The sequence below is a fragment of the Calliopsis andreniformis genome, chromosome 10, assembly GCF_051401765.1.
Source record: "Calliopsis andreniformis isolate RMS-2024a chromosome 10, iyCalAndr_principal, whole genome shotgun sequence".
In the NCBI taxonomy this organism is placed as follows: domain Eukaryota; kingdom Metazoa; phylum Arthropoda; class Insecta; order Hymenoptera; family Andrenidae; genus Calliopsis; species Calliopsis andreniformis.
The window spans coordinates 19,828,343-19,851,356 of NC_135071.1; the positions used below are offsets into that span (position 1 = coordinate 19,828,343).

Below are 23,014 nucleotides of genomic sequence, written 5' to 3' on the forward strand. Positions count from 1 at the left end.
CCGTCTGTCCCTCGCTGGAATTATGCGAATTTGATCAATCTTCACGCATCGTGCCGACCGTTTCATTCGGATCTTCTGTTAACCCTTGCGCGCTATTCCAGTACAGCTGAATGAATTTCTATCGCAGAAAACAGCGCAAGTTGTATTTCCATAGAAGAATATATATATACTGTAAATAGTATTGTAAAGTCGACGAAGTTGATGTAAATTGATTTCTCATTAAAAAAGCATTCAGAATGAAGAGTAAGCCTTGGAACAGATTCACCCGAATAGCGTACAAGGGTTAAAGTACTCTGCAGAGATGGAGAGTCTGAGATTGTTACTTCCTAGTCCCAATCGTGCCTGCGTTCCTTTCTTATGATTCCCCATCTCTGCACTATATCGATGCATTTTGGCCGAGGAAAGCACGTGTCGGTGCACGATGCGTTAATCGAACCCTTTCGGTGCTAAGATTTGAACGCTGAGCGTACCTCGTGTGCGGAAACCGTCGATCACAGATCGTTAAGCGTATTCAATGACCGCCGATGGGCGTTTACTGGTCGCGAGCCTCAGCGATTGATCAAGCTTGGCTAATTGTAAGCACCGAAAGAACGCGAGAGAAATAGAAATAGAAAGAGAGAGAGAAAGAGAAAGCTAACGAAAAAAGGATCAACACTAGGGATGGGTTTCTCGAAACTTCGAATTGCATTGTTTTTATGAAAATCCAGAAATCCAGATAAAAAAGTGATCAGGAAACTATCCCATAATGCAACCATTAAGAGTGATCTCTGAAAGATATTTCGGTACTTCTGAAAGAGAAGTAGATTAGATTAGAAAAAGTTTGTAGGTTAGTGTTCTCTTTTAAGATCCTGTATCTTTCAGATATATGCAAGAATTGCGCTGAAACTCCAATTCCTAACCTCTTAACTGAGGAATTATTGTGGGATTTGACTTGTTACCCAGTGAAGAGGTTAAAACAAGGCAGTTTCAAGTCTCGAGTTTCGAGAATTGAACCTTTTCAGTGGCGAAGAAAACGATACTCAATCGTTCACTCGGAATCACCTTCTCCAGTGAGCACCGAAAGGGCAGAGAGTAGAGTTCCACCCCAGCCCTAATCAAGACCATTACCATTCGCCTGATTCAGCATTTAACTTTCGCCTTAACCTCTTCCGCGACGCCACCCCACTTGAGCTTGTAGACGCGCGACCGCCACTGTATCAGAGGATCTAGAACCGCCTGGAGGAATAAATAGGGCCTGGTGATCTCGCTGAGCAACCATCCGCACACGAACTCTAACTTATTAAACGGCAGCGAGCCGTTCTGCACGACGCACAGCAGCGTCCAGTCGAACATGAACCACAAGAGTATGTGTACCAAATAGAAAACAAGGGAGTCCCAGTCGAAGAGAACGCTGGCCGCCCAGGAAGCACAGGCACCTAACACTAAGCACTCGCTGAGAGGCTCGAGCACGATCATGGTGGGCAGCATGGCCACCCGTAGCTTCGCCCACCTTCGCAGCCTCGCCTGGAAGGAATGCAGCTCGCAGTGTCCGCTGTTCTGCAACGCCGGCTGCGAGGAGACGGTGATGCGCCAGCCGCGATCGGTCAACGACTTGGCGTAGAAAAAGTCCTCGGCTAAATAAACGCCGAACGTCTTCAGACCGCCGACCTCGTCGAGGGGCGCCCTCCTGAGTAGCGCGGACATACCAGTGTGACAGTTTATCCTGAGGAGATCCGCGGCGAGGTACATCCGCGACTGGACCGTGCCGAAGAAGATCTTCTCGTAAGCAGCGGCGAAACCCTCGCGGTCGCACGTGAACGGCATCTGGTGCACCAGCGCGACGTTGTCGGTCATGTAGTTGACCATGTCGAGCAGCGTGTCCTCCTTCATCTTGATCCCACTGTCACTGATCAACACGAACTCGTGCTTCGCCGCCTCGTACGCCGGCTGCATGTTGTTGATCTTCGGGTTCACGCCGACGTTGCGCCCTCCTATGAACAGCCTCGCGTCGACCTCGGGATACTTCTCGATCAGCTTGCGCACGAGCATCAACACGGGGTCCGAGTCGTCCTCGACGCAGAACAGGAGCTCGTACCGCGGGTACTCCATCGTGAAGAAGGTCTCGAGGTTGCTGAACAGATTCGGATCGACGCCCATCAGCGGCTTGATGATCGACACGCCGGGCAGAGGCGTCTCGTAGCTCGGCACTTGCGTGACTTTGCGGTGCAGCTTCCATCGACCGGCTATCAGAGCCAGCACATGCAGGATCCACATCACCGACCAGAATATCATGAAGAATATCGCGAACCCATACAGGGTATATATCATGGAGTTCATCTTCGAGTGAGAATTCTCGCGTATCGCGGAGGTCTAACCTCCGCGGACCTAGGGGTGTCAGGGGGCTCCAGGGGGCTCCAGGGGCGGGAGGGACGGGGGACACGCGAGTTTAATCTTGCTCTACGCCCTCCTCTCTACCGACCCAAGCGACGATCTCGATGCCCGCCATCCTGCCCCGTCCGCGGCATCCTGGACGTTCCCATCGCGCCGCGATCACGAGCGTCGTGACGGCCTGGCAGGGGCCATCGGCGCGTCTCCACGGCGACTTCCACGCTCGGGCACCGCTTCCAACGCATTCAAACGCCAGCTTCCCCCTCGCGGTCGGGGTGGCTCTCGACCGATTCGCCGGCACGCTTCGGTCTCTCCTCCCCTCCCACTCTTCACCACTCTTCACCACTCTTCTCTCTTCTCGAGCCGCACTCACGTTCACTTTCCAAGAGGCAAGGTTCCGTGTTTCACCCAATCGCTGACGTATACGCGCGCACACGTCGAGGCACCCTCTTTTGTGCGAGATGCAGCCTCCCCGATTTTCACCGATGCATTCAACTTCGTTCGTTTATTCCCTTCCACGCGACAGCCTCACCGGTTCTCCTTCGTTCTCTCTCTCTGCTCTGCTCTGCTCTGCTCTGCTCTGCTCTGCTCTGTTCTTCTCTTCTCTTCTCTTCTCTTCTCTTACTTCGATCTCGCTCGCTTCGGCGGTGCCTCTTCTTCGATTGACGCTAAGTCTAGCCGCTCGGCACGCTCACGTCAACGCTGCACGACGTTTCGCCTTTTTCATCATGACGACGCGCCTACGCGGACTCACCTGGCCCTGGCTCGGCGGCGGCTACGAGACTGGCGTCGCGTGTCGATGCACGTCATGCCGAAGGCCGTGGTCACGTCCGAAGTACGGAGGCACAGAACGAGGCGGTTCACGAGAGGGAAAATTGTCGATGGATGGAACGGCGATTGAACACGAGCGAGACTCGCGCACCTTTCTCACACGCAACGACGCATCGGCAGGCGTCGGACGGGACGACGGGATAACTGGCTGCATGTGACAGCCGCCGGTTTCTCGCACGGCGGACTCGCGACTATGTTCAGGACGAGCGCGGCGCCGAGGCTCAGGTGTCAACTGACATCTGGCGTGCGAATCGCACCACTTTTATGAAAAATCCAGACCGACCGTTTCGACGCCTCCCGCCCCCTCTTTGGAAAGTTCGACGCTCTAAGTCTAATCAGAGGAGTCAAGGGGAGCGTCTCAAACGGTCTGAATCACGGTTTAACGAAATCGGAAGGCGAGGCTTCCTTGCGTTGGCGAAGGGGAAGTTTGTCTACACGGAGTTCTACTTACGATTGGACTTAAATATTGGGAGAGTAAGCGGTGGAACGAGAGACTGAGTAAACTGATGAATAAAGATGAAGTGATTTTTCTACCTTCTTTTTGCTTTTATTGTGCTCTGTTCTAATATTTTAAGTATTGTAGTTTTTCTAACTACATTAAATAAGGAATTCTATGGTTGCCCACTGAATACGCTTCCGCCTTTTGTGTGAATACAATAGCGATGTGGTGTAGGTATGCAGGGAATGCTATCGCATTGAACTAACAAATTTATCGGGGATATCTTTATCGCATTACCTCGAGTCGACCGGGCGATGGATTTATATTTGCTTAAATTGCATTATAGCCTCTTCACATGTTCCTCGCCCAGCGCGATTCGGTTGAGTTTCTCGCCAGGCTCAAATCCGACTGTCGGCGCGGCTTAACGTAAAGAAGCGATAAGCAGGAATCTGAACAATGTAACTCGAGTATTACGATTATATTATTACCTTCGATTTATTGTAAAGAATAAAGTGTTTTATATTAAAATGGAAATGTGATAAGCTTGTCGGTTAGAGGACTGCCTGGAATCTGTAAGGGTAAATCAGGATCGACGCGATGAGCGGTCACACGAAATGAATTTGCAGGCGTTTATGCTAACAGTAAGAACGATGTTCGTCTTTATTAGTGGTATTGCCAGTCATGACGGCTGCTCATACAAGAATGATCTTTCGATCATTGTTTTAGCCGTGAGAACGACTTCGTCAGTGTCGCCCTTTTCTGTGTTTAACAAGAACAACGTCACCCATATCTGGGTGACGTGGCGACGAACGTGTTAAACCGTGTAAGCAGTCATATCGAGTTTACCAAGAGCTAATATGCACGAAATGCTTGATATACATTTCGCAAGATATTGATTGTCACTTCTGGAAAACATGGCTCGAAAACAGTTTCTTGGAAATGCTACGAAAAAACTGATATGGCATTTGAATTTAGGAAGGTGTATTTTTTAGATATGAAAATTGTGCAGTTAAGCTTAGTTAAATAGTCTGAAATGAAAATTTTGTACAACGTAAAAAATTGTTTTTTAATCAAGCTACGAAAATAAATATACACATACGCGATTTTTTATGTCCTAAACTTTTTAAATAGAGGATGTTTATTTGCTGTAGACGAACTAGGAGCTTTTCTGTATTCGTAGTAAACTGCATCGTCTGCACCAGACATTGATGTTATGTTACCAGCTTTGCGCATGATCTGAAATAATAATTTAAGTAGGTTGAGAAATAATATCATGTTTGCTGAATAGTATTCTATTAATATATTATAAATCTTACGGGTCTTGGTCCTTCTCCAGGAATTCTTTCTTCATCTGCATCCATATCACTAGCAGATAAAACTTGTTGCAACAAATGACCCTGTTCTTCCCGAGAAGAGTACATCAAATCTGGCTCCTATTTAATAAATTAAAGGAGTAAAATTTCAGATTCCTTACATGACTTCTATGAAATTTCTAATCACTGATACATACTTCATCCATTCCAGCAAGCTTTGTAATAACTTTGTAAGCGTAACCCTGATTTACAAGGAACCTTTGCCGTTTTCTCGAATAATTCATTTCCATTGTGTCTTGTGAAACTAATGTATAAAAGAATGCATTGTATTCCTCCGCGATAGCTCCTGTAAAAAATTAATAATTTAGTGTTCTTTATGCTTGACTTAAAGAATATGTTTCAGTAGCACATACCTTTCTTAGCTCTTAAAATTCTTCCCAAACGTTGTGCTTCTTGTCGACGAGACCCACCATGGGAAGATATTTGAATTAATACATTTGCTTCCGGTAAATCGAAAGACGTATCCGCCACTTTACTCACAAATATCGTGTTCACTTTGGTATTGAATTTAAAGTTTTGTAAAATTTGTATTCGCTCACTCTAAAATTAACATTACTGTGTTACATATTGTTAAGTCGGTAGAATAGTTATTTTTCTTTCCGACAAAAGTTTGTACTTACTTGACTAGTTGGACCATAGATATATGGCTTATTCATTTTGATGGCATAATGTTTCAGAGCAAACACGTTGTCTGAGAACACAATAGTCTTATCGCCACGTCTTTCATGATACCGTATCAAATATTGACAACAACGAAATTTGTTAGGATTCATTACGTAAAGTAGCTGCAAAGATATATATATATATATATATATATATATATATATAGAGAGAGAGAGAGAGAGCCATTAAAAAATGATTTCTTATATTATAGTATGTTAAAATGAAAGTGTTACTCACAAGCTTTTTGCTCATTTTGCAGCCAAGATATTCTCTGTAGAATTCTGGTGTCATAGGACACCAAACTTCAGCACACTGTACTCTTGCGATAAAACCTCTTTTTTGCAATTCCAACCAGTTTGCCTCGTAGAGCTTAGGCCCAATTAGGAAATTAAGATCAGCAATTTTATCGTCCTCTCGCAGCAACGTTGCGGTTAGACCCAATTTACAGTGAGACTGAACAATTGTTAAGACCCTTCTGAACATTTTCGCAGGAATCGTGTGTACCTCTAGAAATATATCAAGTAGTAACCAACTTAATTCAATAATCATTTCTCATAGCGCTAAAATGAATTACCATCCAAAACCATAATTCCCCATTCTTGTTCCTGAAGCCATCGCATAGTTTGCTCAGCTTCCCAAGAACGTTTCTGAGTGTGCGTGATCATGGAATATGTAGTAATTAATATTCCACAACCCATCGGTTTATCTTTGGCTTCGCTCGTGAAACGACAGATCATCGAATCGTCTGCAGTGGACCACATCTTAAATTGTTGTTTCCATTGTTCGACTGATACACCCGAATTGCACAATACTAGTGCACGTTTTCTTACTGTACAGCAAGCTGTTACTCCAACTAAACTTTTACCAGCGCCTAACAAAAATATAAGAATTAGGGTAATCGCCATTAATTTTACTTTCGGTAATAAAATTATCTTTACCGCAAGGTAAGACTATAACGCCCGATCTAGCTCGTCCATTTCCAAACATTTTTCTTAAACTTTTCTCTTGATAAGGCCTCAGGACAGCTGATGGTTTTAAATCAATGCTATAATAAAATACATTAACTTTTGTTTTTTTGCTTAGATTGTGTATAAGTGTAGTAGTTATACTCACTTTATGTCAGGATTTACGGTATCGTTACGAAAATCATATTCTGCTAATAGTGGATGTTCTAATTCTATACACCTTTTTTGTATAACTTCAATTTTTTCCTACAAAAAAAAAAATTGTTATGTATGCATCGAGGTAGTTTTGTAAATACGTTTTGTAATGTGAACTAAAAATTACCTGATTTACTTCGAAGCTGACAGTTTTTAATTCTTGTTCTTCTTCTTCATCTTCATCTTCTTTATCCATTTTATCATAAAAAGTGGTTATATCTTCAGGAACAGTAGCCGTTTCTGCTGGAGTCTGGTCATTGGATACTTCAGTTGGTTTTGTTGTTCCAGTTGGAACATTAGTCATCGCCTTTCCTCCAAACTGTAAAGAATAAACAACTGATTCTCAGTTTAATCAAACTGTTACTGTAACTATCTTTATATGCCAGTATCAATACCTGTGGAACTTTTGTTTTGCTTTGAACATTTGTAATTATTTCCTCCTTCTCATCCTCCACATTCTTTCTTAACCTACATTCCTGTATGACTGGGTCCTTTAGTAATTTCTGTAATACTTCTGGGTATGGAGATTCAACAAAATATTTATTATGTTTCAACACTAGTTTTACCTAAAATGAAGTAAGGGATATAGATTTCACTGCACTGGATACTGTGGAATAATTTATAGCTAACATATTTACCTTGCCATAGGACAATGTACATAATTTTATAAATTCTATAATTCCATCAGGAATGCTAGTTTTACTAAGTCTTTTTAAATATTCAATAATATCATGTGTTTGAAGACCCACACTGACAGCTGCATATAAAGAATAAGCAGTCAGCTTATACTGTAAAATTAGGGTTGAATTATTAATAGCTGTTGTAGATTTGATCTACACATATTCAACATTTGAATCAGTAAAAATTACCTCGTGAATGTGTTCTGGACGACATACAGGTTCTGAGATAGCAATTAAAAAATCATGAGCATGTTTATAAACAGGTGAGAAGGATTCCAAGAAAATATGCCCATTTGGTGCCTAAATAAATGATTCTTGTTAGAATGGTCTTGTAATAACACTAAACAGAGGAAAGAAACGGTAATGTCTTACCACCCAAAGCGGCCTATAAGCGCAGTCAGGCTTCAGAATCATTTGTGAACGATAATCTTTTGCACCAAATTCATCTTCTAATGCTGTTTCATCTTGTTTTTCAACATCATTTTTAGCTGCATCTGGTACACCATCTGCTTCATTGTCATCCACAGTATCATCATCATTATATTCCTCAGGATCTTCTTTACGTTTTTTCCATTTACCTCTGTCTATGATAACAAACAGCAATTATGATTTTTGAATGAATACATTTTGCTTTGTTAATATATTTGCACGAAGTAACTTATTAAACGACACAGTTTTATTTACAGAAATTATTTTAACTGGTACAAAACATCTTTCATTCGGTATTATAACTTTTTTTACGGGGAAAATATCGTACCGTTATCTTTTTTAAAACGTTTCGGTGGACCCATTATTTATGAATATATTTATTGAACCGTGAACACTCTGCCTCGGCTCCTATAATAGTTTTAAGAAGGTACTCTTTTATTATTAAATTAACTTCATTTATAATGTGGTAACCTCCTTCTACTTCCTGTAACCAACAAACCGTACTGGTACTGAACCGCACGTCAGGTAAAATCACATTTAACCTTAATTTCATTGGTTTGCTGATAGAGAGAGAATGGAAACTGTAACACAAAACGGATAATTTAGTCCCTATATATCACCACTAGATGGCGATATAGTAACAAAATACCGCCAAATTCAAAAACTTCTTTTTTAACTAAAACAAGCGATAAGTAGGATTTATTCTTTTATCTATTATTTATTATTATAAAATTATAAGTAGGAGTTATAAAAGATTACTATTACATACTATTATGTAACAGAAAAGTCCTTTTATTGATGGAGAAACTTTTAAAAAAATATAAGAATGGCTTTCATAAGTGTTTCTTCTTTTAAAATTTCTTCATGTATACCATTTATAGGACTTTGTAGAGCTTTAACAAATCATTTCCATTGTGTTTTCCATTCATTCATTATACAGAAGGTACATTGCCACTTGCAGCAAAAGCTTTTTCGCTGATTAAACCTAAAGAAAAAAGACAAACTAATGCAGCATCTTGTTCTGCCCATTTCTTCTTTTTCTCCCTGAAAATGTTTTCAAGATAAAGAGTCATATTCGTCATAAAACGTCACGTATATTTTTATGCACTTACCAGAAAGACGATCCGTATTTCCTTCCATCGACAGTTACAATAGAACGAAAAAGTTTTCCTTCGTTTTGAGTATTGTAATAAGGCATTTTCTTCCTGAGGCTTACTGTCCATTTATGCAATATGGATTTTGGCAATTCAAGATCTGTGCCGTAATTGTTTCGAAAAAATGCACAGTTCATTAGCACCACGTCATCATCATCCGCCAATTTTCTTTTGTGGGGCGCCTGAGCAACAGTCTTCTCGTCATCTTCCATTGGTGAAGCCTGAGATCTGCCTAATAATCCTTTCTCATCAAATTCTTTTCTCTTTGCACGACAATAATCGCTTAAGTTCCACACATCACTACAATAACGTAATCATTACAACATGGAGTATAATGAATTGTTAGTGGTTTTATTTCTTCAGAAAATAATACTAACCATATTTGTTCCATAGTTCGAGAATTAAGAAATTTCTTTCCTAAAGGTGATTCTTGTTGTTCGCGGAGAATATTTTGTACACAGTACTTGGTATTAGATGGTGAATTGTCATAATCTACAGCATATTTTATATATGATTTTATTACATCTTCCATAGGAAGCAACCCTTCTTTTCTGAATATTGAACAGTTCCATTCAGCTGCTCGGGCAAGCATTACACTATTGCACCCTGTTAATTCTTTAAACCTATGAATTAATAGAATTTTATTCATATTGCATAAGCAATACTGAATAAAACATTTTTATAAGGGCAAAAAAGGGTGAAACTATTCTATTACCTAAAAATGTCAGAGTATTTCTGTATTTCTTTTGAACCTCCATTTGCTATCACTGGTATTGAAAGTTTACTAGAAATTTCTTTCAGAATTTCATTACGATTTGCATGCTGTGGCCTTTCACTAACAGTTCTCCCATGAACTGCAATGGCTGCAATGCCTGTTGATGCCAGAAGTTCACAAAGTTTCAAGGTCTTTTCTGTGTCTGGTAAAACCCGAATCTTGCAGGTGACTGGAATGCTCAAATTATCGACTAATGTTCTTAAGATGTTTGTTGCTGTGTCTGGATTTTGTAGAAGAGCAGCTCCCATTTTTCCTAACATAGAAAACAGTTTTGGACAGCCCATATTAAGGTCTATTCCAGCAATATCTTGCTCTACCATTTTAGCCACCTTTAATGCCCTTGTTGCATCGCATGTACCAATTTGTAAAACCACTTTGTCTCTCTCTTTGAGGCAAGTTCGAAAAGTAACAGTACCATCTGTTTTGTCTATATAATCAACTGTTCCTAAAACATCTAAAAATAAATTCATAAAAGTAAATCATTTGTTTCTTTTTTTGTAACAATAAAATACAAATCTCTGTCTACCGTTTACACGACGAAACGATCGTAATAACTTCCAATCTATGAGTTCTTCTGTGTATACTATATCAGCGCCATAATCGAGAGCCAAGAGACGCATGGGTAATGTTCCAATGCGTACCATAGGTGCTAATATGAGTTTATTCTCATAATTCAGTCTCCTTCGTTCTAACACTGTCGTTACTTTTTCATCCATCGTATTGTCAATATATTCTAAGGACTATTGAATCTTGTAATTTTACTTACGGAATCAGTGGTTAGATAAATATAACTACCGAACGAAATACATAATTAACTACCTACTGTAGAGTTTTACTTATTCTCTCCTACATTTCCAAATATCACTGTTACACTTTATTAAAAAACCTTGCATTCATAGATTTTATTCATGCCATCATACTGTCATTGCATATCGTTTGATACATGTGCAATGCAATGAAACGATGGCAATTTCATTACATTCTATGTCCATAGACAAAATGTAGAATAGATTTATCATTTTATTGTACATTTTTTAAGAGTTTTGAATCTTCCCCTAAATGAAAAGTTCTTTTTTAAAGATATCCTCTGATAATATAGTTTTGAATTGATTATTTTTTGCAGTAATTAGACATACTAATAAAAAAGAAAATTCATTAGGGTCGATTTTTAACAAAATTTCTCACGTTAATGCGAGAATTTGATGGTTGTCAATCTAACAATGCATACGCGTCTGTTCTATGATCAGTGATCTTGGAGAACATTTTCAAATTTAAACGCCAAAATTGATCAACTGTCAAAGAATACGTTGGTGTGTAACAGTGTAATATGGTACAATCGCCCCTTTGTTTCAGCAATTCAGCGATACAGAAATCGCTCAAAGCCTGCTTGATTGTGTTTCTTCTTTGAGCAATTTTTACGCGTTTGGAATTGGGCGATAAACGAAGAATTCGACAATGTTTACACCATCGAAACTCACAGGGGCGAATTTTATTGATGTGACTGTATTAAACACTCCTCAACCACAAGCAACTTCAACTGTTCAGAGAAAAAGCACGTAAGTTTCGTTTTTTACGCGTGTAATACCATAGCAGATTTAAATGAGAATGAAATATAATTTACGATAAAAATTCATGCATTGTTCTTCAGATTGGAAAGTAAGTTTTTCGATGGTGACATTAATGAAGCCATTTATAGACAGTCTGTGGTACAGAAGAACGATGCAGCACAAAGATCAGATGAATCTTCTCTTGGGATACTTGACAATATAAATTCTTGTGAGTATGTTTCATTTTTGCATAGAAGTTGTATTAATATTGATACTTGACACTTCATTCTGTGTAGTTTTAACTGAAATGAGTGAAATGGGAGATGCAGAGACACAGAATGAGAACAAGTTGGACTCAGAACGCGAACTTGCTAGAAAATTGCTTCAGAGGTGCAGTGACATAAAAGCAACATCTGCCATATATGGTAAAATTCTTTATAGCTATATGTTTTTGTCTCTATGAGTATCATTCATGATATTGTTCTTGTAGACACAAACAAAGAAAATAATGTAAATATTCCAAATTTATCCGATGATATAACACCATCAACTCTTACGGAGCAAGGTCATTCTGAATGTTCCAATCAGACAAAATCTAAAAATGAAAGTACTTTATATTCAAGCACTAATAAAACAAGCAATGTAAGCATTACCTTTATGAAAGAATTGCTAATATTAAGGCTTTCTCTTGTTATAGAATTATATTTTCAGGTTGTTTTTGAGCCAAATGAGATTTCTGCACGGTCATCTGGATTAAGTAGAAGTTCAGAAAAACGTTTGTCAACTGCATCTAGCAAAAATGCACATGCAATCACATTTGATTCAACTACTGCTGAATTGATGGCTCAGTTCAATAATGAAGAATTTCGTCCTGCTTCTGAAATGGCTAGTCAGATGCTAGCTGATGAAGTATCTTGGCAGCAAAATTATTCATATGCCCTTCCAACAACAACTACTGAAAAGGAATATTTAAATCTATCCTGTTTTTCGGGTATCATTGGTGAACTGGACTTATCAGTAGAGTAAGTTACTAAAGTTTTATGTATTTTATATTATATTTATGATGCAATTGAATTTCAGGTCTTGTGCTGGGCACAAAGTACCTGTTGATGAATTTTTCCAAAGAAAATGCGGAAATTTTGGAGAATTGTCAGGTGAGGCAGGGGAAAGACCGAGTTTTGGTTTGTCTATAAATAGCCCTAAAAAGAAAGGTCCACTTATACCATTAGTTGATTCTACTATAGTGACAGAAGGTATTATTGGTATTAATTTACTTTCAAATTCTTCCTGTTCTATATGAAAAATTCCCTTTTATAGAATCTTCTGTTGGATCATTTATTACTAAAGATAAAACTCAGCAGAACAATCCAAGTACAACGAAAGATATAGAAGAACAAAGTATTATGAGTTTAACTAGTATTGCTCAAGCATTACAGGACATTGAAAATGGTACTCCACGAAGATTAGTGGATCAACTTATAATGGCGAAGAAAAAGAAAAAGCCAGTACAGATGGATGATAGTAGAAATACTTATACATTGCCTTCAAGTAGAAAATCTATGCCTGCCACTCCAAGTAGGGACATAGAGAATTTTGGAAAAAATTTAGAATTATTAAATCTTTCATCAAAATTATCCCTAGATAGTAAAATTGCGAACGAAATAGTAGATGCTAAACATTCGGCTCCCAGAATGCTATCATTTGGCTCTAATCCAAGTGGCCAAGAACTGAAAAAGGAAATAAAAAATGGAAACTTGACATCTCCGTCTAATCAAGGTACATTTTGCTCAAAAAGACTATAATAAATAAGTTCAAAACGCTTTTTCAATTATCAATTTTAGATTTTAAGTCACTCTTGGAAGACCCTAAATTATCTTTTTCGCATTACAATAAAGAACAAATTTCATCACCTCGTGTACCAAAAATTAACACAACACAGAATCAAGAGAAAAAGTCTGTTGATTCAAAAAACGAAGAAATAGGAAAGAAAGAAATTATAAAAGAGGAAAATATTTCTTATAAAGAAAAATCAGAAACTTTTGTCCAAGACCTTTCAAATTTTCAAGGAATTGAATCTCAATTAAATAGTATGCTATTGTAACAATATAGTGTTTTTAGTTTTACACTTATTCGATTTTCTTGTTATTTATAATTACTATTTTTTTAAGATGTTGTCATTGGAAAAAATACAGAAGAACTATGCAATTGCATTGTGGGTATGTCAAGAGAAACTGATATTGAACTTCTAAATAAAAGTGATAGATGGGTCATATGTTCATTGAATATAAATCAAGTTCAAGGAGATAAGCAGAATGTTCAACTCATATTACCAAAAGATGTTATCCTTATTAAACCAAATTCAGAACAGCATGCCAAGGTAATTACATCACGTGAATTTTACGTTAATTTAAAACTGTATTATAATTTTTGTAGATCTCACTGACAGTACTGAAGATGTGTAAACCAATTATAGCAGTCTTAAATATAACAGTATCAGACATGGTAACTAGGTCTGAATGGATCATGAAACACATAATCTGCTTCAAACCCGAGGAAATTAATATAAATGTTTCAGTACCTTCCCCGAAAAAAGAATTAGACTTTCAGTGCATCATTGAAAACAGTGAAATGATTGCACCTATTGCAATTACGAATAAAAACAGTGTTGATGTTCCCATTAAACTGAGTATACTGCAGGTAATAAATTCATGAATGAATTTACAGCCTTGGCTTTATGAATCTTTCATTATTAATTTATTTAATATAGGATGGGCCATTAATATTTAGCTTAGACAATTCTGAGGAAGTACAATTTGTGACATTAAAGCCTCAAGAAACATTTACCACGAATATTCGATGCAAAGCCATCTTACCAACGAATACAGAGATGCGTTCTTTGCAACACTATGATGGAAATTTAATCATTCAAGCGGAAAATGGCCCTGACGATGCTATGATACTTAAAGAAGTTCCTCTTAGCGTACAAGTAGGAACTTGTAGAATACAAGTAACTGATACAGAGCTGCCTTTGATTATTTCTAACAAGCAAAGTAAATCACTGACTGTGATTAATCTCGGAAATATCCCTGTAATGATATCTACTTCGTTTGTATCAGATAATGAATCCGTAAAAGTCACCAAGCTCTTTTCTGTTCACCCTGAAAATTTACTTTTACAGCCTAATGAAACAGGTTGCTTTTTCATAACATACAAACAGCAGGATTTAGATACTCATAAAATGTAAGTAAGCATTTTATATTTGTCAGGATTTCTATTACTACTTTTTGTATTATATTAACATGCTTTTAGGCACGCAAAGATTAAGTTAACTGTTGGTAATAATGTATATCAGTATTCTATAATTGGAGAATCGAATCTCTGTTCCAATATGGAACCAGAAAATGAAAATTTTGCTCGTTGTGAAACCCCTCAGTTTTTACCATCTGTTAGTTCTCCATCATCTCCACACAGCGTAGCCTCAAATAAGTAAGTTAAACGTACATTCTGTAGTTGATAATACTAATATCCCTTGATTACTGATGTCAAGTGTAACAGATCAGGAATATCTGGAAGAAATTCACCTATTAGCACGGTATCAGGTTCGACTGTTGCTGGCGATAAAATTCCAATAAGGACAACTCATGCTGCTCTAGTATGGAACAGTATAAAAACGGGAAAATCAGAAATTAAAGAGTTCACTATTCGCAATATTAGCAACAATAAAATAAAAATTCAGGCTACTATATCAGATAATAACAAAAACTTTCGGGTAATGTATGCAGATCATTGTAGAACTATTTGATGATTCGAACATTCCGAAATATTACGAATTTTTTCAGTTTCTACGAGAACGACAAGCTGCTGGTACATCCACTGTGTTAGTCTTGCAGGGCTCAGAAAGCAGAACACTATCTGTTGTTTTTAGTCCTCATCAGTTGGGTGCATCTAGTGGAAAAATAGTGTTCAGACACTATGAGCCTAAAAGGGAAGATAATGATTCTCGTCCTACAAAAGTGGTAAATAGTTCTACCAAATCTGTAAGTTGATTCTTGTAACCAGTCAGTAATATATTATTTTCAGCTATTCTTGTATGGTTACGGCGGGTATAGCAAAGTTGAAATTTCTGAGGCATTTAAAGATACGAGTGGTAAAATGTGGCTATCACTTGGTACTTTGAACTCCGGAGGTTCCTTGAATGCCAAAATTAAATTACAGAACACTGGAGATTTGTGTTCGTACGTCAAAATCAAATTAACACCAAAAGGTTTGTTGCTAGATGAACAACTTATTCATAAACAGGATTATTACTATTGTCAATTATTTTCTAATTATTATTCCGTAATTAGCTGTATATCCTACCATGGTTTCGAGTTGGCAAGTAAATCCAACGGAGTTGCTACTGAATCCGAAGGAAATTCAATGGGTGACTTTAGAATTTCACCCCAGAAAGGAAGACCTAGTGTTGTTACGAAAATCAGATGTATCCCATGTGGGAACAATACTAATCACTCACGGAGATGAACCTTCTCGTTGGCGTATTCGTAGACTGTACAATAAAATGAAAGAATCCGGTGAATTAAGTGGGAATGAGAATGAAGTATTTAGGAATATAGTTCACCCAATATGTAAAGCCTTTCCCAGTGAACAATTAATGCCAGACATAAATGTCATTCGAGATTCTGTGGTAAACTATGACAAACTTAGAAATTTTTAGTAATTAATAATTGATTCTATTAATTTCATAATTTAATCCATAGCAAAATCTTGGAGATCTTTGTCGAGGAATCCGTCAACATGAAATACTGCTAACAATGGAAGTCTGCGCTGACGAAACTTTGTCCGTTCTTCAAGATAGTGCAGACGAGTCACAGATGTTTTACTCTCTCTGTAGTGACAACAGTCATATGTACGAAGGAAGTGGTGAAAGTTTTTTACCCTCAAAGTACGTCTTATCGCATCTCTTTGACCCTAGAATTTTGTAGCTCCAAAACTAAGATGTTTAAGATTAATTAAACAATTTTCAGAACACTCCTCGAGGGCAATACATTCCAACATGATGCGAATATTGACAATTTTATAGTTAATCCATGTATTGTAACTTTAACTCCGCCAACGAGAACGGAAGCAATAGTAACGATAAAGAGTTCTTGCACAGTGGCTCAACCATTCGAAACTATATTGTCAAATACTGAATACTTAAGTGTCGTTCCTGCAGAGGGGATGATCCCCACTAGAAGAGACTTTCAATTGAAAATACAGTGCAAACGAAAGATCGAACGCAATTTGAATGCAGTACTTGAAATTTATACAAAAAACAGTAAATTCGATGTACAAATCAGAGTTAACGTAAAACGATTGTAAATTGTTATGTTAGTGTTAAGCCTTTTATCTACATATTTATTATATGAAGTTAACTATAATTTTGCATTTTTGTACGAACGATATTTTTATTATTAATAGACAAATATTCAATAAATTTGTTCCTTGATTAAAGCTTAAGCTACTTTATCATGTTTGAGTAACTGTTTCAGAACACCAGGCGACGAATTTATCTTAAATTCTACATTATGTTTTGCTAATTCTTGTATTATCCTTATCATATTGTTCACATCATCAATACCGCTATGTAAATGTCCTTCCATTGGAAGTTCCATGAGTTGAAACATGTTTTTCAAACTTCGTGGATAATATTGAGTTACGTCGCAAAATGTACACTTCAAATTTATCCATTTTTTAAAATGATCAGGTAGTGTTATGCTTTCACAATTACATTGATTCGGCAACATTACTTTCAAATCCCAATCACCACATGTGAGAAAGGCACACTTATTATCATCCTTAAAATAATTGTGCTCATCTAACCAGTTACAGAACTTCTCAAACACTTCTGGAAAATGTGGCTGCTGATCCACCATGTCCTGTATAATGCCAGTCAGTTCTGTGCAAAACGGAGTAAGCACCGGATGAACTCTTGGCTTAATATACTCGTGAAAAACGTTTTTTACTTTCCAGTCTTTCGTAGACACCGCTGCACAAGGAAACTCGATAATTTCCTGGGGTTCCAGCATTTCATACTGTTTACAAGTGGCTTCAAAGTCTATCACGAGCAAGTAATTAAAATGCTGCTTCGTCTCCATCGTGGATTTATAAATGGCCCTAGGATACTTTCTAAAAATCCGATGAGCCATATTTCATCGAGGCACTGATGATTTGAAATAGCGAAAAATACTTCAAATCGTGAAGGTACTTGCGAAGTTGACTTCGAATAAAGTTAACCTCAAACGTTGCTCAAAGATCTCCACGGTCGTATCTTTGTTCGCAATCAAAAATCAATAACTTGACCAAGTTTCTTCAATCGATTGAGCAAGGCATCTCCTCTCTTGATGGTGTTTTGATAGGTTAGTCCCCGGTCGCAGGAAGCATCGGGAGCCTGACCTCTGTCGCAGCCAGCTGCACTAACAGTAACGATGGTCCCAGCTACCTTATCGATCTTACAATGCAGCTTACCACTCGTGATAAATCGCGCCACTTCTTGCTCGATGTAATCCTCCGTCACACCGAACTCCGTTGCCATTCTATTTAAATTAATCGTTCTGTAGGCTTGCAGAAGCTGAGTGTAGGCTTTCAGACGCATCTCCCTTACGTAATAACGATAATGAGAATAAAGCAAGGGATCACCCTTCAGCTCGGACTCCACCCACATGAGATTCTGGAAGAACTGCTTATAATGACAATTGTAAAGTGAATCACAGTATTGCTTGTAACTCTGGGACTCGGTGAGTAGAGCTTGTTGCAACAGTCCATTATTATTGATCTGGCGATCGAGATCTGAGCGCGATAGAGAGATCATTCCAGAAAGTACAGCGTACTCTACGACATCCTTGAATCTTAATAATTCGTAGGATTCGAAAGTGGGAATACAATCGAGTAACAGGGACGTGGCTCGCGAGAAGTTCCGTGTTGCCAGAGAATAAACAGCTTCATAGACCTTTAGCTTATTGCGACAACACCAATTGCTACCTGATCCACAGCCTCCCTCAGTTAGAGTAGTTATCTCTCTGATTAATTTTCCCATCTGACGAAAGTTGTTCCTCATGTAAGCTATGCGAAATAAACCGAAGGCAGCCTCGACTCTAACGCTGGACGAATTTGTCTCGTCTAAGAAGATCGAATTAGCAATGTCTGTCGCGTGGTTGAGGTCGCCGATTTCGCAGAGAAACTCTAGCTTTTCCCGCCAGTTTTTCCTCGTGGAGTCCTCCAGAGTCGAATTATCTGAAGATTCGAGATTCGTCCAGATAACTTCGTTCGCCTGCTTCATCGTATTTAACAGATCCTCGTCGATGTTCCAATCGAATTCTTTACACACTTCTTCGTAATATTTGGACATATTCTTGCTAATCACTATGTCAAGAAACTCATTTATTAGATTAGCATCGTTTTGGAATTCTCTTAGGGCTAATTTGAAGCGAATTTTAGATAATAAGATGTAGGCAGGGGTTGTGTGGCATAACTCCATATTGCTCATAATTGTGTTGTTGATGTAAATGCAAGATCTTAATTATAAAGTAGAAATCTCTCGTAATGTCATTCGAGTTGTCGCAATCTTTTTTAACCTTATTTTTGACAAAAAGCAATCGAGTATCGAAGTATTCATCGATAATTTATCTTGAATTTATCTTATTAAATAGACCAATCGTAAAATCGGATTCAAAAAAACAGTACCGCGCTTTTGTCGCCATGTTTGAAGTTAATGCTAGTAAATGCGCGGGTGAAGACGCATTGGTTATAACCTGACGTCACGTTTTTGAAAGAATTTCGAGAAAACTTGAATATATGCCATGACAGCAAAATCTGGAACGTCTACGAATTTACCATGGTGAGAATTATAATTTCCGTAGCATTAGTTCTTAAAAATACTTACTAACATCTCTTTTCAGGGTCGAGAAATACCGTCCTAAAGAATTAACTGATCTCATCTCTCACGAGGAGATAATAAAGACTAGTTAGTAGTTGTATTAATTTAGCTAATTCACTGAGATTCAAAATATTTATCTAATGATTATTTTTTTTTACAGTAAACAAGTTCATTGATGAAAATCAACTTCCTCATCTCCTCTTTTATGGACCACCTGGTACTGGAAAAACTAGTACTATACTTGCTTGTGCTCGTAAATTGTACACTCCAGCACAATTTAATTCAATGGTTCGGTTTCTCTTCTGCAATATTATCTTTAATTATCGTAGTTTTTGTATTACTCTTTCATCTCTTTTTGTATAGGTATTAGAAATGAATGCTTCGGATGATAGAGGTATTGGTATTGTCAGAGGACAAATTCTAAGTTTTGCTAGTACGGGTACTATGTATAGATCTGGCTTCAAGCTGATCATTCTTGATGAAGCAGACGCTATGACAAATGATGCACAGAATGCTCTCAGAAGAAGTAAGTTTTGTTTGTTGCAGTAATTTATAGAAGAAAAATATTTTCTATCCAGAGTTTATGTTTCAGTCATCGAGAAATACACAGATAATGTACGATTTTGTATCATATGTAATTACTTAAGTAAGATTATTCCTGCTCTTCAATCTCGATGCACAAAATTCAGATTTGGTCCACTGTCATCTGAGCAAATTCTGCCAAGGTTGGAGACTATCATCAAAGAAGAGAAGTGAGTAACATTTTTACACTAATTTTCATATTAGCAATGGAACTCCTGTATATAATCGTAAATGGTGCAGTTTGAATGTCACAGAAGATGGAAAGCAAGCATTGATGACGCTGAGTGGAGGAGATATGAGAAAAGTTCTGAATGTTCTTCAGAGTACGTGGCTTGCTTTTGGTGCAGTCACAGAAGACAATGTTTATTCTTGTGTTGGCCATCCTCTTCCAATCGACGTAAAAAATATTGTCAATTGGTTACTCAATGAGTCATATGAATTATGTTATGGCAGTATCCTTTTCACTATACGACTATCCATTATTGCTTCTTAGAATTCAGTATTCTTTAACATACATTATATAGAAATACAAGACATTAAACTGAAGAAAGGTCTCGCGTTGCAAGACATATTAACAGAGCTTCATTTATTTGTTAATAAAAGTATGTACTTTAATGCAACTTGCCTTCAATGAAATAGTACAGAATACTAAATCATTTCGTTTCAGTTGAATTCCCAGAATCGATACTCATCGACTTGGTGATCAAACTGGCGGAGATAGAAAAGAGAGTAGCCATCGGTTGCAGCGAAGCAGTACAGTTGAACGCACTCGTTTCAGCGTTTCAAAAAGCCCGCGATATCGAGACTTAGCGCGTAGACTGCGTTCGCGGATCTGAATTAATGTTAAGGTAATCTCTAATTTAACATATTATATTTTGTTACGAAAAAACGAAAGCAAATAAAAAGGACGATATTTGTACAACACGAAGTGCATTGTGCATCACGCAACGGTTCCTTCCACGTTCCGTTGTCCGTCCTTCTCCATCCAACCTCTTTTTTTCTGTTTCGTAATAAATTACGTTCTTTCGTGAGTCCTATCTGGACGATGAATCTTGAAAAATAAGTTGTCAAAGTCTTGGTCACAAATCAGTTGAGTCACTACGAACTCCGATGGTCATAAATTCCTCTTGTTCGTGTAATCGCGATCATCCTTTCACGCGTACAGAGAAAGAGAGAGGGAGAGGGTTATAGGAAACTCATCCTCGAAATGATAAGTTCTCCGCGCCGCGTACCTCGGCCGCATTCGATGCGATTGTGTGCCTGTACTCGATCGTATAAGTGGAACAGCGTCTGACAGCGGTCCGACAAATACCGCCCAATCAGCACGCGATCGCTCGAGCATCGCGCCGGCGAAAACATATCCAAAGGCCAGACATGCAATGCCACTATTTTCCGTGGCAGCGATGCTCACTGATCCCCCCAGAGTACTCTAGTAATTGGTTTACGCTGTTCGAAACTCTTGCTAGATCATATCGCGGGAGAAATCTCCCGGAAGTCCAAAGCGTATGGTTTCGCAAATCGATCAAAGTTTCATTGAATCAAGGCGTTATCGGGCGTTATTTGCTTTCAGCGGTGTGTAAAGAGGGAGACACATGCACCTCTGGAGAGACGGATTGAGCGACGCTGGTGCAGGATGCTAGGCAATCGTGGATGTTTATTATATTTCCCATCACGCCAACAAAGTTCCTTTTGTAGCGGCAATTGAAATTACACGGGATGTTCAGTAGTTGTTGGTATAGATGAAAAAGAAGAGCAGCTTGAAGTTTCGTTCAGAAACAGATGAATCAAGTAGTGCAGAATTTCATCTCGCGTGAAATTTTCTTATTCAGAAACAGGTTCTCATTTTCAAGGATCCTTTCACAGCGCCGCTGGTTCGATCTTCTAGTCATGTAGCGAATTATTGGACGTGTATCGCAGCAAATTGCTCACGCGACAGTAATTCCTCTGCAATTCTCCCGATTCAAGCTCGGCGTCGACAGAAATCCATTTCAAGCGAGCGTGGTTGTTTCTTTGAATGGTCTGCGATCATTAACGGGCGCAGTAATAAAATGTTGCGTCGTGTTTTAATTGTCCCTCCCACTCGAGATATTTTCGCAACTTTCGTCGAGATATGGCGCGTCGCAGGAGCCAGCGTTCGGTCATCCCGTGGATTTAAAATAGAGTTTCCGCTTTAACCGCGTATTTCCTGTGTCTCGACCGCCATAAAACATTCGAGTTGTTCGCGTAATTAGCCGACGTAATTAACGACGCGCAACAAGAGTTTGATCAAATTAGCGGGACGGGAGGATGTTAATCATTCGATTAGCGTGGTTAACGAGTACATCGAAAAACCGTGCGGTTTCGGCGCGCGAGTCAATTTACATTGCTAGCACTGTGTTAATGCTCCACGCTAATGTTACAGCGGAGAATGGAAAGTGCCCAGCCGTGATGCTTACTACACGTGCCGTGCCTCCTGAAAGTGAGGCGAAACCGCTAAAATCGTCCCAGCATCGCTGTATCCAATCCGTGCAAGTGGAATGACCTACCTCTAGTCCGCCATCCCATTAGCTGCCTCTCCTTCTCTTTCAACTCTCGTCACGCAATTTCTCTTGCTTCAACACACTGTCGACTCTTCTGCGCTCTCGTACGTAATTCTCGTTTCTGTTATTTTACCCAACACTTTCGTCTAGTACACTTTCACTGTTACTTTTATCAAGTTTTTATCTAGATTAATCTATTCATTGTGAATGCTACACGCAGCGTGTTTGATTTAAGTGAATATACTAAATTATTTCTGTGATCATTCACGAATTGAAGTAATTACTCCTGCAAAAGTTGCTTGATTCTAGCGTTTACTTAAATCAAGTGCACGCTATATCTTTTAATATTTGTACAGATATAGAGTTTTTTCGTCGAGAATAATTGTTAAAGTTTTTAATAAAAACGTGATTTCATTTGCTCGAATATTCTGTTCCGACGTGAACAGCGAAAAAGAAAAAAGGAGGAAGTGGATATCTCGTAATTTTACGCGCTTGCACTTTTTCCCCAATTGGCGGAGCGTTCAAATATTTTAACTGGAACTCTCGTTGCATAACCGGTCGATCGATTTATCGACGAACG

The 23,014-nt window shown here is 38.5% G+C and overlaps 6 protein-coding genes and 1 long non-coding RNA gene across 10 annotated transcripts; 2 read left to right on the forward strand and 5 right to left on the reverse strand.

Moving 5' to 3' along the window:
* Positions 1-1,009: 1,009 nt before the first annotated feature.
* On the reverse strand, positions 1,010-2,319 carry Glct (ceramide glucosyltransferase). Its single transcript, XM_076388079.1, has one exon. It carries the CDS (start codon positions 2,314-2,316, stop codon positions 1,120-1,122), a length of 1,197 nt encoding a protein of 398 aa, XP_076244194.1. The 5' UTR covers positions 2,317-2,319; the 3' UTR covers positions 1,010-1,119.
* A 1,947-nt stretch (positions 2,320-4,266) lies between these two features.
* Hay (ATP-dependent DNA helicase hay) lies at positions 4,267-8,435 on the reverse strand. 2 transcript variants are annotated; one of them, XM_076388072.1, is made up of 16 exons: positions 8,271-8,435; positions 7,886-8,097; positions 7,703-7,813; positions 7,472-7,621; positions 7,229-7,399; positions 6,961-7,152; positions 6,787-6,884; positions 6,612-6,718; positions 6,248-6,544; positions 5,911-6,179; positions 5,631-5,795; positions 5,364-5,550; positions 5,148-5,296; positions 4,954-5,070; positions 4,737-4,873; positions 4,267-4,665 (listed from the first exon to the last, which is right to left on the reverse strand). In XM_076388072.1, the coding sequence occupies exons 1-15, from the start codon at positions 8,302-8,304 to the stop codon at positions 4,745-4,747; spliced, it is 2,388 nt and encodes a 795-aa protein (XP_076244187.1). In that variant the 5' UTR covers positions 8,305-8,435; the 3' UTR covers positions 4,267-4,665; positions 4,737-4,744. The 2 variants fall into 2 exon arrangements, with proteins under 2 accessions (XP_076244187.1, XP_076244186.1); XM_076388071.1 differs by having other exon boundaries at positions 4,267-4,873.
* A 217-nt stretch (positions 8,436-8,652) lies between these two features.
* Dus2 (Dihydrouridine synthase 2) lies at positions 8,653-11,015 on the reverse strand. Of its 3 annotated transcripts, XM_076388075.1 has the most exons (6): positions 10,695-11,015; positions 10,398-10,611; positions 9,812-10,325; positions 9,474-9,719; positions 9,055-9,396; positions 8,654-8,986 (listed from the first exon to the last, which is right to left on the reverse strand). In XM_076388075.1, exons 2-6 carry the CDS (start codon positions 10,585-10,587, stop codon positions 8,875-8,877), a joined length of 1,404 nt encoding a protein of 467 aa, XP_076244190.1. In that variant the 5' UTR covers positions 10,588-10,611; positions 10,695-11,015; the 3' UTR covers positions 8,654-8,874. The 3 variants fall into 3 exon arrangements, with proteins under 3 accessions (XP_076244192.1, XP_076244190.1, XP_076244189.1); XM_076388077.1 differs by having other exon boundaries at positions 8,653-8,986; positions 9,474-9,711; positions 9,909-10,325; positions 10,398-11,015; XM_076388074.1 differs by having other exon boundaries at positions 10,398-11,014.
* A 311-nt stretch (positions 11,016-11,326) lies between these two features.
* On the forward strand, positions 11,327-16,899 carry Spd-2 (spindle defective 2). The gene is made up of 18 exons (XM_076388080.1): positions 11,327-11,427; positions 11,520-11,647; positions 11,715-11,843; positions 11,909-12,060; positions 12,130-12,440; positions 12,499-12,671; positions 12,736-13,194; positions 13,260-13,505; positions 13,587-13,795; positions 13,852-14,115; positions 14,186-14,658; positions 14,728-14,904; positions 14,974-15,187; positions 15,258-15,434; positions 15,499-15,682; positions 15,765-16,102; positions 16,176-16,360; positions 16,443-16,899. The coding sequence occupies exons 1-18, from the start codon at positions 11,327-11,329 to the stop codon at positions 16,777-16,779; spliced, it is 4,257 nt and encodes a 1,418-aa protein (XP_076244195.1). The 3' UTR covers positions 16,780-16,899.
* On the reverse strand, positions 14,658-15,911 carry LOC143185246 (uncharacterized). The gene is made up of 2 exons (XR_013002884.1): positions 15,778-15,911; positions 14,658-14,984 (listed from the first exon to the last, which is right to left on the reverse strand). It is a non-coding gene; the product is annotated as an uncharacterized LOC143185246 (long non-coding RNA).
* On the reverse strand, positions 16,744-18,943 carry LOC143185241 (26S proteasome non-ATPase regulatory subunit 6). Its single transcript, XM_076388073.1, is given in 2 exon segments — positions 16,744-17,620; positions 17,761-18,943. Coding segments are annotated over 2 exon segments (1,890 nt in total). The 3' UTR covers positions 16,744-16,913.
* Positions 18,944-19,123: 180 nt separating this feature from the next.
* Rfc3 (replication factor C subunit RfC3) lies at positions 19,124-20,839 on the forward strand. Its single transcript, XM_076388078.1, has 8 exons — positions 19,124-19,294; positions 19,356-19,420; positions 19,494-19,621; positions 19,697-19,859; positions 19,926-20,085; positions 20,156-20,367; positions 20,440-20,517; positions 20,583-20,839. The coding sequence occupies exons 1-8, from the start codon at positions 19,257-19,259 to the stop codon at positions 20,723-20,725; spliced, it is 987 nt and encodes a 328-aa protein (XP_076244193.1). The 5' UTR covers positions 19,124-19,256; the 3' UTR covers positions 20,726-20,839.
* The last annotated feature ends 2,175 nt before the right edge of the window (positions 20,840-23,014 follow it).